General features: G+C 38.2%; 1 protein-coding gene across 15 annotated transcripts in view; it reads left to right on the top strand.

Annotated features, from left to right (window-relative positions):
- The window catches only part of CASK (calcium/calmodulin dependent serine protein kinase), a 355,071-nt gene that overhangs the window by 155,473 nt on the left and 185,315 nt on the right, over window positions 1-14,283 (top strand). For all 15 annotated transcript variants that reach the window (XM_040468984.1, XM_040468986.1, XM_040468995.1 and 12 more), the window contains exon 4: window positions 10,092-10,169. In XM_040468984.1, the coding sequence (XP_040324918.1) occupies window positions 10,092-10,169 (78 nt within the window). The remainder of the gene's footprint in view (window positions 1-10,091; window positions 10,170-14,283) is intronic.

Here is a 14,283-nt window from a genome sequence, read left to right as displayed (position 1 = left end):
TCCTCAGTTTTCTATTAATTAAAATAGGGGTAGTAATGACATGTATCTCAGAGACTTCTTGCAACCATTAAATGAATTAATGCATGGAAATCACTTAGAAAATGCCTGTCACATAGTATGTACTCAGCAAATGCTAGCTTTATTTATTACAACAAAATAAGATTATCCCTGTTTTTGAACCATACGTAAAAGAAACACCGTTTGTGTACTGCTTTGTCTGCTTCTTTCGCTTAGTGTTTTATCTTTAGGATTCGGCCAAATTCCTCTGTGTGCCTGTAGTTAATTTCTTTTCTGCTACATGTGTCCTCTCTTTTTTTTTTTTTTTTAACTAGTCTTGCCAAAGATTCATCATTTCATAGGGAACAACTTTTAACTTTTGCTAATCCCTCTAATATGTTTGTTTTCCATCTCATAAATTTTTGTTCTTATTTCCTTCTAACTTGCTTGAATTTAATTTGATGATCATTATATAGCTTATGCAGATGGATGATGGGTTCATAAATTTTCACCCTTCTTTCCTCATATATGCATTTACAGCAGTAAATTTCCCTGTAAGTACTACTTTACCTGCATTGTACACGTTTGATGTGGTTATTTTTGTTATTCAGCTTAAAATATTTCCTTATTTTCTGATGATTTCTCCTGAGATCTGTATAATAAAAGCATATTGTTCAGTTTTCAAATGAGGTGGATTTTCCAGTTCAGTTTTATTAATCTTTTTAAAGAAAATATTTTTGCTTTTCTTGCTCTCTGTTGTGTTTTTCTTCATTAATTTCTGTTCATTATTATTCCCTTCTACCCTCGTTGGATTTAATTTACTGTCCTTCTAAAATTTTTCTCCTGATAGAACGTCACTTTAGTTTTTCTTCTAAAATTTTACATCAGTATTTGTAATATTTCTGTTATGTTTCAATAATTTGAAGTTTAAAAACTTACAATTTATGGATACAGGCTGCTTTGTGTATACTGTTTTAGCTCCATTTCTCAAGGGGTATTTTTGTGTTTTATTTTTCTTTTAACATTTAGAGTTATGTTTAGTCTGATGAAAGTGGTAGTACCTGTTCATTTTTTAAGTAAAAGTAAAAAGAAAACAAAAATTTCAAATACCCACCCACTCTTTAACAGTGTGTTGATATCCAAAAATTTCTGTGCCTCTGCAGACACACATATGTGCCCATATATATATTTATACATCTTAATATATTGTGAACATCTTTCTATATCAATAAATATACTTCTACAGCATCATTTTAATGGCAGCATGATACTCTGCCCTGTGGATTTACCACAATGTATTTAACAATTCTCCTATTGTTAGATATCTATTTGTGTGTTTGTTTTTAAATGTTTGTTTATTTTGAGAGAGAGTGAGTATGCACATGAGGGGGGGCGCAGAGAGAGGGAGAGAGAGAGAATCCAAAGCAGGCTCTGTGCTCTCAGCACAGAGACCAGTGCAGGGCTCGATCCACAAATCGTGAGATCATGACCTGAGCTGAGATCAGGAGTTGGACGCTCAACTGACTGAGCCACCCAGGCGCCCCTCTTCTGATTCATAGGTTATTTAGCATGGTTTTCTCAATTTCTAAGCAAGCATTTGAGGATTTCCCATTTGCTGTGTTAATTTTATTTCTAACATAGCTATATCGTGATTAGGAAACATACCCTTAGTGCTTATAAACCTTAGAATTTTGATGGCTCTCAGAAAAGCACTTGTGCAGTGTTATCAGTTGTAAGCTGACCTAGCATTTTGTGCATATATAACATCATTTTTAGTTGACAGAATGACTAACAGACAAACCGTGCTTCCTCAAACTTGGGTATGTGACAGACATTTAATCACAAATGAACGAAGTGAGCCTGCTGCTTCAAGGGAAAACAACTCACAGTAGTTGTCACCAATGATGCAGTTCAAACTTCCAAGTGAAAATAACAATTTTGGAAAACTTGTATCTGCCACCATAAACTTAATAGCTTACCAGGACTTAAAGGATGTTTCTAATGTAATCAATGGGGGTATGAATAAATGGGATTTTTTTGATAATGTGTAATCAAATGTGTCGGTATTTAGAAAATCTGCACAACTCTGTGGACTAGTATTTTTCAGATGACTAATGTGTGATGTTACAGAGTCATGCACAGGTAAAACATCTATTCAAAGAACAAGATAGACAATGGATTACAATGTAACACAGTACCCAAAGTTCATTGATACGGTTTCAGAATCCACATTGCAGTTTACCTTTAAGAAACTACCACTTTTTGAGTCTTGGGTGCAGTATCAAAGAAGAATATTCTCAAATATCTGCAAGGCCTGTTAAGATATACCTCCTTCCAATTATATATCTCTGTGGGGCCAGATTTTCCTCATTTTTTTTTCAACCAAATAACATATTACAACAGATTGAATGTAGAAGCAGATATGAGAAACAGCTAGCTGTCGTAAACCAGAAATCAGAGCAATTTGCAAAACACCAAACAGTTCTACTCTTTTCACTAAATTTGTTTTGTTTTAGAATACTTATTTTTCATGAAAAATATTATTCCTATTAACATGTAATGGGTTTATTGTCACTTTAAATTTTTTTTTTTTTAACATTTATTTATTTTTGAGACAGAGCATGAACAGGGGAGGGTCAGAGAGACACAGAATCTGAAACAGGCTCCAGGCTCTGAGCTGTCAGCACAGAGCCCGACGCGGGGCTCAAACTCACGGACCGTGAGATCATGACTGAGCCGAAGTCGGCCGCTTAACCGACTGAGCCACCCAGGCGCCCCTATTGTCATTTTAAAATACATGTTTTTTTACATTTCTGGATTTTAATTTAAAAATTTTAATTTTAAATTTTACATTTCTGGATTTTAATTTTTTAATTTTTAACGTTTATTTTTGTGTGTGTGTGTGTGTGTGAGAGAGAGAGAGAGAGCGCGCATGAGCATGAGTGGAGGAGGGGCAGAGAGAGAGGGAGACAGAGAATCCTAAGCAGGCTCCATGCTGTCAGCACAAAGCCTGATGTGGAGCTCAAGCTCATGAACCATGAGATCATGACCTGAGCCAAAACCCAATGCTCAACTGGCTGAGCCATCCAGGTGGCATTAATTTTTAATGCGGCAAATATTGATAGACAAAACCTACACAGACATCATCCATTTGGGGTTCCCAATCATCTTTAAGTAGAAAAGGGCCCTGACATCAAAAAAGTTAGAGGACTTAGTCGTTGTCCTAGAAATTACAGTACGCTTCCTGACATCTGTTATTGTTGTCTAGTTTTTTTTTAAGGTCACTGTCTCTTCCTCTCTTGATCTCTCAATAGTTATTGTGTCATATGGTCTCAAAGAGAGAGTGAGAAAATAGTTTTTTATTTAATCATTGTTCATTTAGATTACATATTTACCACATTTTATGTTTTCATGCCTCACTGCATCCCTGAGTTTTCATTCCACTTTGTTTTTTTTCTCCCTAAGGAATACTCTTGTGTATTTCCTTTAGGGATAGGTATGCTGCTGTCAAATTCTGTTGGTTTCTTTGCTAATCTGAAGGACATTTTTTCACCTTTATTCTTCACGGGATTTTTTGGTGAGAAGAGAATTTTAGGTTGGTAACTAGTTTAAGATCCCTTTCCACTGCTCTCTATTCTGTATTCTGGCTTCCACTGTTGCCATTGAGAAGTCAGCTGTCACTCTAATTGTCGGTTCTTTTCTTGCACGGTTTTTAAGGTTTTCTATTTTTCTTTGGTTTCCTGTAGTTTTCACAGATATGTGTCTAGCTATAGGTTTCTTTATTGCTTGGTGTTTATTGGACTTCTCAAATCAGTGGGTTGAGATCTTTAATCATATCTGGGTAATTACCAGACATTATATTTTCAGTATTGTTTCTGCTCTATTTTCTTTTCACTTTTTATCTATTAGTAATCTCTACATCCAACGTTGGGCTTGAACTCACGGCCCAAGGATCAAGAGTCACTCACTGACTGAGCCAGTCAGGCGCCTTTCTTTTCACTTTTGAAATGTCAATAAAAATATATACCGACCTTCTCCCTGTAACCCTTTCTCATACTCACTTTCATATTTTCCATGTTTTGTCTCTACATACTTCAGTCTGACTACATCTTCTGGTTCACTAATTTTTCTCTTCAGCTATCTAATCTGCTTAAGTTCTGACTTTTGGTGTTGGATTTTTTTCATTCTGAAGTTTCTATTTGCTTTTTCAACTCTGTGATGTCACTTTTTATAATTGTTGATCCTTGCTGAAATTTTTAAGTGGATGTTTTGTCTTCGTGGTAGGCATTGGAATTTCTCTATGCTAATAAGACATATCAGAATATATTCCTTAACCCACTTTCCAAAATGCAACTCTTTATCACCCCAGCCCAGAGTATGGGGTGTTTTCTCAGGTCCCTAGCCTTTGGCAGGCTCTCCTGCGGTAGCTCAGTCTCTGCTCTTGGATCTCCAAGTGGAAGAGCAGTTGGGCCCTGTTAGTCCAATATCCACCTCCCCCATCCTTCAGAGTTCCCCACATATGCACCCTGCCCCTTCCAGGGCTGCCTCCTTCTCATGGGGTGCTGCCTACCCCTAGGGCAGAAGCATCTCTCACTCACCTCTTTGAGCTCAAAACCTTTCCCCATCCTCACTAGGTAGTGTTTCACTCATTATACTGTTTAAGCTTTAAAAATTTTTTTTTTGTTTTTGTTTCATTCATCCAGTTCTGTAGTTGTTTTTGTCACCTTCAGAGGAAATGGTAGTTAGAGAGGTTCAGATTTGGTCTGACCTGTACAGTGTTCCTCAAAGAATAGTTTGCAAATGAGTTCCAGTCTACCAACTGTTATCAGTCTGTGATGAACTGTTATCAGTCTGTGATGAAGTAAGTACAGAAATTGAGAGTAAGCATTTAGAAACTGTTGGAGCAATCTGACATTGCTGTGAAATCATAGCACGTGATTTTGTGTTTTATAAAAATAACGATTCATAATATACCTGGGGGGGTGGAAACTGCTCCTTCACCACAGTTAATTTGAGAAGCACTTCTTCCTACAGTCAGCTGCAAGTCTCCTACAAGCCCCCTCTTTTTCTGCTTTTACAGAATACACTGTAGAGGAGGAAAAAACCTTTTCTCTACCCTCTTAGGTTAAATGACTGGGTCTGAATTAAACTGACCAACACCAGACTAACAGGAAAAAATATTTATTTATTTTTTTTAACATTTATTCATTTTTAAGAGACAGAGCATGAGTGGGGGAGGACATAGAGAGAGGAAGACACAGAATCCGAAGCAGGCTCCAGGCTCTGAGCTGTCAGCACAGAGCCTGATGGGGAGCTCAGACCCATGAACTGTGTGATCATGACCTGAGTTGAAGTCAGACGCTTAATCATCTGACCCACCCAGGCACCCCAAAAAAGATTATTTTATATGCACATGGCAGGACCATTGGGGTCGGGGGACACCCTCACAGGAAAAAAGTGAAAACCACAAAAGAGGTGGTTAGACCCAGATGCTTATATACCATTTTAACAAAGAGTAATCCAGTCTGAAGAGACTAGAAAAAGGAAGAGGGGGGAGTTTGGGGGTCTCGGGTAAGTGGTGGCAAGGCGACCAGGAAATGTGTGGTAAGTAAGAGTTGTTTAGTAAGGTTTGTTATGCAGGTAGGAGTAGTTCTCTTCCTAGTACATGAGAGGGGAACACCTTTACAAAGGGAAATTTAAACCTCCATTTTCAGGCAGAATGGACAAGATCAGAGAGTTCTTCCTGTGTCTGGTGTTTTTCAATTGCCTTCAGCTCAAAATAATCCTATGCCAAGGTGGCTTATATTCTGATCCCTTCAACATATGGTCAGCCATACATTGTGCCTCTAGACATGTGATCTATTTTGTTTGGCATATTTGTTTTGGATTTTTTTTAATTTTGTAAGTAATTTACATTTATTGTAAAATTTTTAAAATTCAGACAGATGAAAGGAACAGCTAAGATCATTCATGATCCCACTGCTTTCACAAGTCAATGTAAACCTCCCATAGTTTTTCTCGGCATGTAGGATAGAAGCATTCCCCATACTTTCTAAAGCAGGGTTTCTTCTCCCTCTTATTTTACTCCCTTGGAATGGAACCAAACAGGGAAGTTTAGAACATGCTTTTTTGAAGCTCCTTAGTAGCCCCAGAAACACCCTAAGATGGGAAGCAAGAGAAAAACAATGAAAAAAGCCTTGCACTTGTTTTTAGAAGTATTATCAAATAAAGATGATCAAAGATTTGAGACATCAAACTTTACAAAGTTGTTATATCAGGATTGTATTATGAATATATATATTAAATTTCAGTGATGAATAAAATTTGCATAAATAGTATTTTTCATTTTTCCATATATCAAAATTTAAAATTAATGAATTGCCTTTTACTCTAATATCAGTGTTACAAATAACTAATCAAACAGCTTTAATAATAGAAGATTACTTTCACAGCAATGACTGACTTTCAGACTAGCTCCTGAAGGAACATGCATGCATATTTAAAGTTACACAGGTGAGTTTGTTTGTTACCCCAGGTTATGAACCATCGTCATAAAAAATGTACAATGCCCAGAAGATCTCATTTATAAGAGTGACTAAAAGTATCCTAGGGCAAAAAACCCCGATAATCAATATTTGGAACCAATATGAAGAAAACCTTAAAACTGTGACTTAGAGACATGAAAAGAAATAGAGAACATATCATGCTCATAGATGAGAATATGAGAAAAATGTTAATTTCTAGAAGTTCATCTATAAATATGAAACTATCTCAGGCAAAATATTAAAAAATTTTTAACATTTGATGAACTCGTTTTTAAAGTTCAGCTGGAAGAAAAAAATTCATAAGAAAATATTAGCGAAGAATAATAATGAAATGACTTATTTTTCCAAATATTAAAATACACTATTAGAGGGCCGCCTGGCTGCCTCAGTCAGTAGAGTGTACAACTCTTGATCTCATGAGTTTAAGCCCCATGTTGGCTGTAGAGCTTACTTAAAAAATATAAGATAAAATATTGAAAAACACTATTACAGTATTAAAAATGGTGTGGTACCAGATACAAGAAGAGACAGGTCAGTGGAAAAGCCTAGAAACCTGAAAATAACCTGTGTATGTGCATGTGTAGAGACTGTCATTTCAAATACTAGTATTTCAGATATAACACCCAAAAAATGTGTCAATCCATGCTGGTAATTTCCAGGTTTTTTTTTTCACTGACTGGTTCCCTTGTTAGGCATTGGCCTCTCACCACTTGACTACCTTCTCCTACTTCTCAGACTGCTGTTTTCCCTCTTCCAGGTCCCTCCAAAAAAGTCTTCCTCCAGCTCTCAGGAAAGCTTCCAGATTCTTATTTCTTGGCGATGCGATCGATTTAGCTCTCCTTTGCCTAACTCCTCTCTCATGTGAGCTGAATAGTGCTCATCCTCACATCTCACAATTAAACAGGAAACCGCCTAAACAAAACTGCAATTCATTCACTGGGAGGGGGTGCCTTAGTTCTCCTAGATCAAGCAACCAGCTTAAATTGCAGCCCATTTAGAAATAATATTTTTTTTCCTCCCCACAATACAAAGAAATGAAAAATATTCAGCCTCTCTTGTAATCAAGGAAATGCAAATTAAAGCAATCATGACTTAACTTTTTTCCCTCCTATCTGACTGGCAAAGATCAAAAAGGAATAGTCAGCCTAGTGGGGGCAAGGTAGAGGAAAGGACACTTTCACGATTAGTGAGGGCAGTATAGCATGTTAAATTTTTTTCCAGGAGTATATCAACAGCTTTATTGTATATGCCCCCCGACCCCTAGGACAAGTGCAACTCTCCTTATAAGACTTTTACTCTAGCAGAATATCATGACTGTTCAAACATGTGACCATGTTCATTTGGGCTTTATTTCCAATGGTGGAAAATGGTCACTACCATACTTCAGAGCAGACTATACCATCACAAAGATTATTTTGTGCAGAAGAATTCTATTTGACATTGGAAAATGTTCATCAGCTGTGAACTGGAAACTAGGCAAATGTTGTAAACCCTTGTATAAATGTGAAAGTATTTTCATTTATACAAAACCACACCGAGGGGCGCCTGGATGGTTCAGTTGGTTAACGTCTGACTTCTGTTCAGGTCATGATCTCGTGGTGTGTGAGTTCGAGCCCCACGTCAGGCTCTATGCTAACACCTCAGAGCCTGGAGCCTGATTCAGATTCTATGTCTCCCCCTTCTCTGCTCCTCCCAAGCTCATGCTCTGTCCCTGTCTCTCAATAATAAATAAACATTAAAAAAAAAATTCTTAAAACCACACCAAGATTTAGATCATATGGTCAAAATTATTCATTAAATATTTACTGTGTGCTCAGTCTTCTGCTGGGTATTGGGTGGGAGTATGTTGAAAGTATAAAACATACTTGTTCTTGGGGCTCCTGGGTGGCTTAGGCAGTTAAGCATCCAACTTCAGCTCACGTTATGATCTCACAGTCCATGAGTTTGAGCCCCACATCGGGCTCTGAGCTGTCACGAGCCTGGAGCCTGCTTTGGATTCTATGTCTCCCTCTCTCTCTGCTCCTCCCCTGCTCATGCTCTGTCTCAAAAACAAAACAAAACAAAACAAAACAACATACTTGTTCTTTAGGGCTTTATACATCTTGTTGAACTGTTGAGCTTGAATATGTGCATTTCTTCCTTGCACACCCAGCAGGTGTAGCTGTAGGTAATGGGAAGAGCAGTGAATATAGACACAGATTTGAATCCTGTCCCTGTAACCTACTTGTCTACTCATACAAATTATTTGAGAATGAGAAGGGTGCTGACCTCGTGGGGTGATTGTAAGAATGGAGATATAACAAGGAGTGTTTCCCATGATGCTTGGTGAATTGTAATATGAGTATTGATAATTCATTATTATTAATACCTACTTAGTAATTATTAGTAATAGTAATGAATAGTTTCTTTAGTTTCCCTTCTAGAAACCTGTTTCCTCAGTGTAATACACTGGAGTCTCAGCTACTTGAATAAGTGAATGAATGAAATACTGGTTTTGAAAACACTTCATATGCCTTGAAGCATTATGAAAATGTCAGCTATTGATATTTGAATAATTTCATTACCAGATACAATCTGGCAAAAGTGTCCTGTATATGTATGTAAATGCTAAACGTGTGTTAAGTGCTGTTAGGATATGGGCATATAGGGTTGTTATAGAATTTAAGCAAATGAAAGCCTTGATGTGGTTGGTAATTCACTTAGGGGGCTTTCTGGGAAAGGTGTGATTGGAATGGGGCCTCGGATTACAGCAGATTTTGAATATGAAGAGCAATGTATTCAGAAGCATGTGACAAGAAAAGAAAGAAGACTGTATGTTCGGGGAATAGTAATTAAGACTAGCCTGCCTAGAGAGTGAGGTATACTTGAGGAGCCATCAGATAGGACAGGTAGAAGAGTGAGGTGTGGCTGACACAACAAGAGACCTTACTGATCTGAGAAATAAAGAAGAAGTATTTTAAGTTTGGGGCAAAAGAGTGACATTCCATCACCAACACATCAGCGTGTTAGAATATGTTTGTAGGGATTGACTTTGGTAATGGAGTGTGAACAAAAAGAAATTATGAATTAGCTACGGTTTTCCTTCTACAGTATATAGTTTGAATGCCCATTTAGGGGTGATAACTATAGCTAAATATTTTAGAATCCTTGTTGGATTCTTAAAATATTACGTGACATGACATGACTAAGTACAGATAATTTTGGAACTTGACTCAAAAATATGTCCATAGCCACCAGCATTGCCCTTTTCTGAGGCTTCTTGTTGTGATAACTTAAAGGAAATTTATGGTCCATTTTCTACACCTTGTGTTATTTGATGCTACCATTTGCTTGTTCTTTGTACTTCTTTCCATGTAGATTTTCAGTGTTAAGATGGTTATAATATTCCTTTATAATTTATATGTTTCCTTGAAAGAAAGGAGATTTAAATAACTTATTAGAATCGTTAGCTGTAAGCCAACTAATGACTTAGTTACAATATATTCATTTTCAGTGTTTTCTTCCTGGGATTTCCTCTTACATATTTTTTTTCCTCACATTTCTCTACAGTATGGATGGCGCAGATCTGTGTTTTGAAATCGTAAAGCGAGCTGACGCTGGTTTTGTATACAGTGAAGCTGTAGCCAGGTATGTAATTTGTATTGACTCAGAGGTCACAGGGGAAATAAAAGAAGGAAATGACAGAGAAATCACATGAAGTGACCTGCTTTTTGAATTGATGAGGAGACTGCCACTCTTTCCTACAAGGAACATGTCTGTTCTAGTGTGCAGTAGTGGAGCCAAATAGTGACTGGAAATGCCAAATACTGAACAACGAATTTCTTAACATGAGTCTACAGCTTAACATGGTACTGTTGCCTTTCCCATTTGAGATGACTTTTATTCAAGAAGGGATTTGGTAGCTCAAGAACTATGAAGAATCAACTTTGGGGGGGTGGGGGTTATGTGTGATCATTGTTTTGGGCAGCTGAGCCTTCTTAGTTCTTCACTTCGCCTTTTAGTGATAGCACATTATTATGTGACCAGTTAATCTGATGAAATGCACAGAATAGTGGAAGGAATAGAAATAATAGCACAGTCTTCCAGCCAAATATATTTGCTTCAGGCCAGTGTGTGATCTCCCAAGCAAATGGTGGCCATTGTTCTAAGTCAAGTTGTTGTACAGGACTAATGAGTCAAAATAAGGAGTAAAGTTGAAAAATCACAGGAACCATGCACTGGGCCACTTGCTTATAGATTTGGAGCAATATAGCTTTCTGCTTTGGTGTCATTCAATCATATCATAAATACCCACTTCAGTGGGTTGCCTTTTTAATACATGGGGTCTCTTCAGTCACCAGCCATAATATATTGAAGGATTCAAACCCACAAACCAGTTAGGATTTATTAAAACTTTCTACCATCTGAGAAACAGTTACCATTAAATGATTAGAACTTCCTCTTATCATCCTTTATATAACCATGGCATCTTGGACAGATACAGGTAGCAATAGCTTAGGGACTATCTAATACAACTCTCAGCTCAGAGTGGCTTCAGATTCAGTGCCCTGCCTCTTCCTGGCTAAGGAGCAAGGGCCCCAGTCTCAGGAGACAGAGCAGCCATAGCTATAGCACAAGATGAAGAATATACTCAAGTGAGGTAGCTGCTGAGGAAGCAGCATATGAAAGTTTATATACAGTAATTGTAATGACTTCTTTGAACTCCTGATGTATTTATGGTAGAACTGAGGTTGGGTATCCTCTTTTTTTCTGTGCCGTGCTCGCTAAAGCACATTCTACAGGGCGGTGGGGGAAGGGGAAGGGGTAAATCTCATTTTCCTATTAGTTTTGAGTTCTTAACACAATTAAAATTTTTTATTCTGTATTGTGCTTCAGAATTAAAAAGCATTCTTTAATACCAAAATAGTCAATGCCATCTTGATTTTTCTTAACATACAGCGGTAAACGACTTTATCCAACTGAATGAAACTCTCAGACCCTTGCATCTTGTCGTTTATATTTACTTCTTCAAGAATTTGAGGCAACCTGCCTTTTGTACCCTCCCAAATTGATCTCTTTCAACAGCAGCATCAAATAGGGAAAATTAAAAATTCTGAACATGGATTTTTATAAAACAGTGAAGCTTGATGAAGGGAGATGACTTTTTTCCTTTTGGACCACACTGGAGTACTGTGAGAAATAAGCCCACTGACCCAGTCAAAGGAGGGACGCAGAGAAGCACCTAGGAGCACTGTGAAACGAGGCTTTAATCAACATTCTTGCAAGAGCGGGTGTCTGATGGACAGGCACACCGGGGACAATCACAGCAGACAATTTATCTCCTAGTGTGCAAGTCCCTCCCCTGATTTCTCATTGGCTGAGTACTACAGAGGTTACAGCCTTACCCGGAAGTCTCCTATGCCCATATAAAAAGTAGTCTGACTGGAACAAATGTACATTCCCTGAGGTGACACAGAGGTTTCGTTCCCTTCTCCCTTTGTTCTTTGGTGCATGCTCATTGCAAAGCCTGCAAAAATAAGCCCGCAAAAAGGAGAGGGGAACAAGAACCAGGAAGTGAAGTGTCTAAGGGTTGGGGGCTCCATTGTTGGTGGGGGGTGGTTCATACATATTTCCAACAGGTCATAAACCTATTAATTAGACAGCACAGCGTTTATTTGGTATTTCTTAAAATGAATCATCTCCCTTACTTCTCACAGGTACCTGGCACATATGCTGTCAGGGTTGATGTTAAAACAGTACCACTTTTATCCTGTTCCCCACTCATCCATATTGCTTTTCCTTAACTTTGAGCCTGTCTGTGCCACTGGCCTGGGTGTCAGCATAAGGAGAATAGTAATATGTAGAGGTGATGCCATACAGTGAGATTACTTGGGGGATCTTTCCCAATCTCAAGGTTTATAGGAAAGGTAGATGCTTCCATACATTAAGATGAAAGCCTGTTGATTTTAAAATCTACCTGTATTTTCTGTTAAAATGGTATATATATATATATATTTTTTTTATGGAAGGAACTTTCCAGAATGAACCAGTAAGGAGTAGTATTGGAACCAGTAGGTGACATTGCAGAGAGAGATTTGGTACAATTTATTAAGGATTCTTCCTAAAAATGACAAAAGGCAGGGAGGGCCATCCTCAGAAAGTAGTATTAGGTATGTCCCCTTTTGCAGACGATCATGACCACATAACAAGGGCATGTAGAGCCTTCCTTTGGTTGTAGAACATTCAACCAGTTGACTTTGAACTTCCCCTCCTCCTCTGATTCTGTGATTCATTGTTGGGAAATTTAGCTTGTATCAGTATTCTAGTGAGACCACAACTGTAGGAAGACTCGGAGACACCAAGTAATCAAATTGATAATGTTTTTCTCCAATTGGCTGAGCTTCCAGAGAAGCAGCAAAGCATGGCCTAAAATAAAACTGCATACAGTCCTTACAACCCAATTAGTGATTACCTCTGTTCCTTCAGGTGTGATGAGTTGTCGAGTGCACTAACATACAAAATCAGATGATCAAATCAAACTCTTACAAATCAGAGCAGTCTTCTCTAGTACCAAGCTTTACTAAATAATTACAATGATACAGGCGATCAAAAGGCTCAACTGAACCAGAGAGGTCTGGGTTTTCAAGGGCAATTTCCCAGAGTAGATGGGGTGTCTACATGTGGGATCCCACACACAAGGGAGAATTGCAGTTATGAGATGGCTCCATTGTATGCCCCCAGGGAGTTGTATAACTTCAGTGACATCCTCCAGGAAGCCAGCCATGCCTCAAAGATCCTGGATTCTGTTTCCCATAGGTAATCCTTAGCCAGGGACATTCTGTTAAGAGCATTTCAGAAATAAGGTGTCTTCTGACTAGCAAGAGCGATAATTTCTGTACCTAGAGTCTCCTCCCCTCTTTTCTTTCACCAATTTCATCACTCACCAAAGGAAGTGAGTGGATTGCTGGCCAGTTCTTTGCTTCCACTGAATTGTCCTCATTCCTGATCCGTACAGGAGACAGAGGCAAACTTCTCTATTGCGACATTTTTCTGAAAGTGTAGGCCACCCTGATGATTCATGAAAATGAAGCTTTCTAATTAAAATTTAGTCAGCAGTTCTAGAACATGTGGGTGGATTTTGCTTTTCTGTTTTGCTTGCACACTATTCACGTGCACAGCCCCCCAGAGTCCTGACTGGGAGGGTGGAGAAAGATCACTTTAAGCTGTGCTATCTGGGGAGAAAAAAAAAATGTATCTTCCCCCAACACACTCCAGAGATTCTGATATGTATGTATATTTGGGTCAAATAATTGAGCACTCTGATAATTAGATTAAAAATGCTCGTTCAGGGTTGATGGGGGGTGGGAGGGAGGGTAGGTTGGGTGATGGGTATTGAGGAGGGCACCTTTTGGGATGAGCACTGGGTGTTGTATGGAAACCAATTTGACAATAAATTTCATATATTTAAAATACACACACACGCACACACACGCACACACACACACACACACACACACACACACACAAAAGAAGTCGATGCAAAGAAATTGCATCGAAGCCTATACCCCTCTACACTCAGGGCTAAGCCTTTTTGAGATCTTAGCCCCCTGAGCCCATGCCGGCATGAATAAAGCTGCTTCCTGGAAAAAAAAAATGCTCGTTCATTGAGATTTTCTTTTTAATGACGCTTTGAAATAGGAATTTTCTTTAGACTACAGATATATAAGTGGCTGTCTTAATACTATGTATCCAAAGTAGTCCA

This window comes from Herpailurus yagouaroundi, unplaced genomic scaffold (genome assembly GCF_014898765.1).
Source record: "Herpailurus yagouaroundi ecotype Mexico unplaced genomic scaffold, PumYag 67793, whole genome shotgun sequence".
Classification (NCBI taxonomy): domain Eukaryota; kingdom Metazoa; phylum Chordata; class Mammalia; order Carnivora; family Felidae; genus Herpailurus; species Herpailurus yagouaroundi.
The sequence above is the reverse complement of the archived record's forward strand: the minus strand, read 5'-3'. Positions and strand labels throughout refer to the sequence as shown.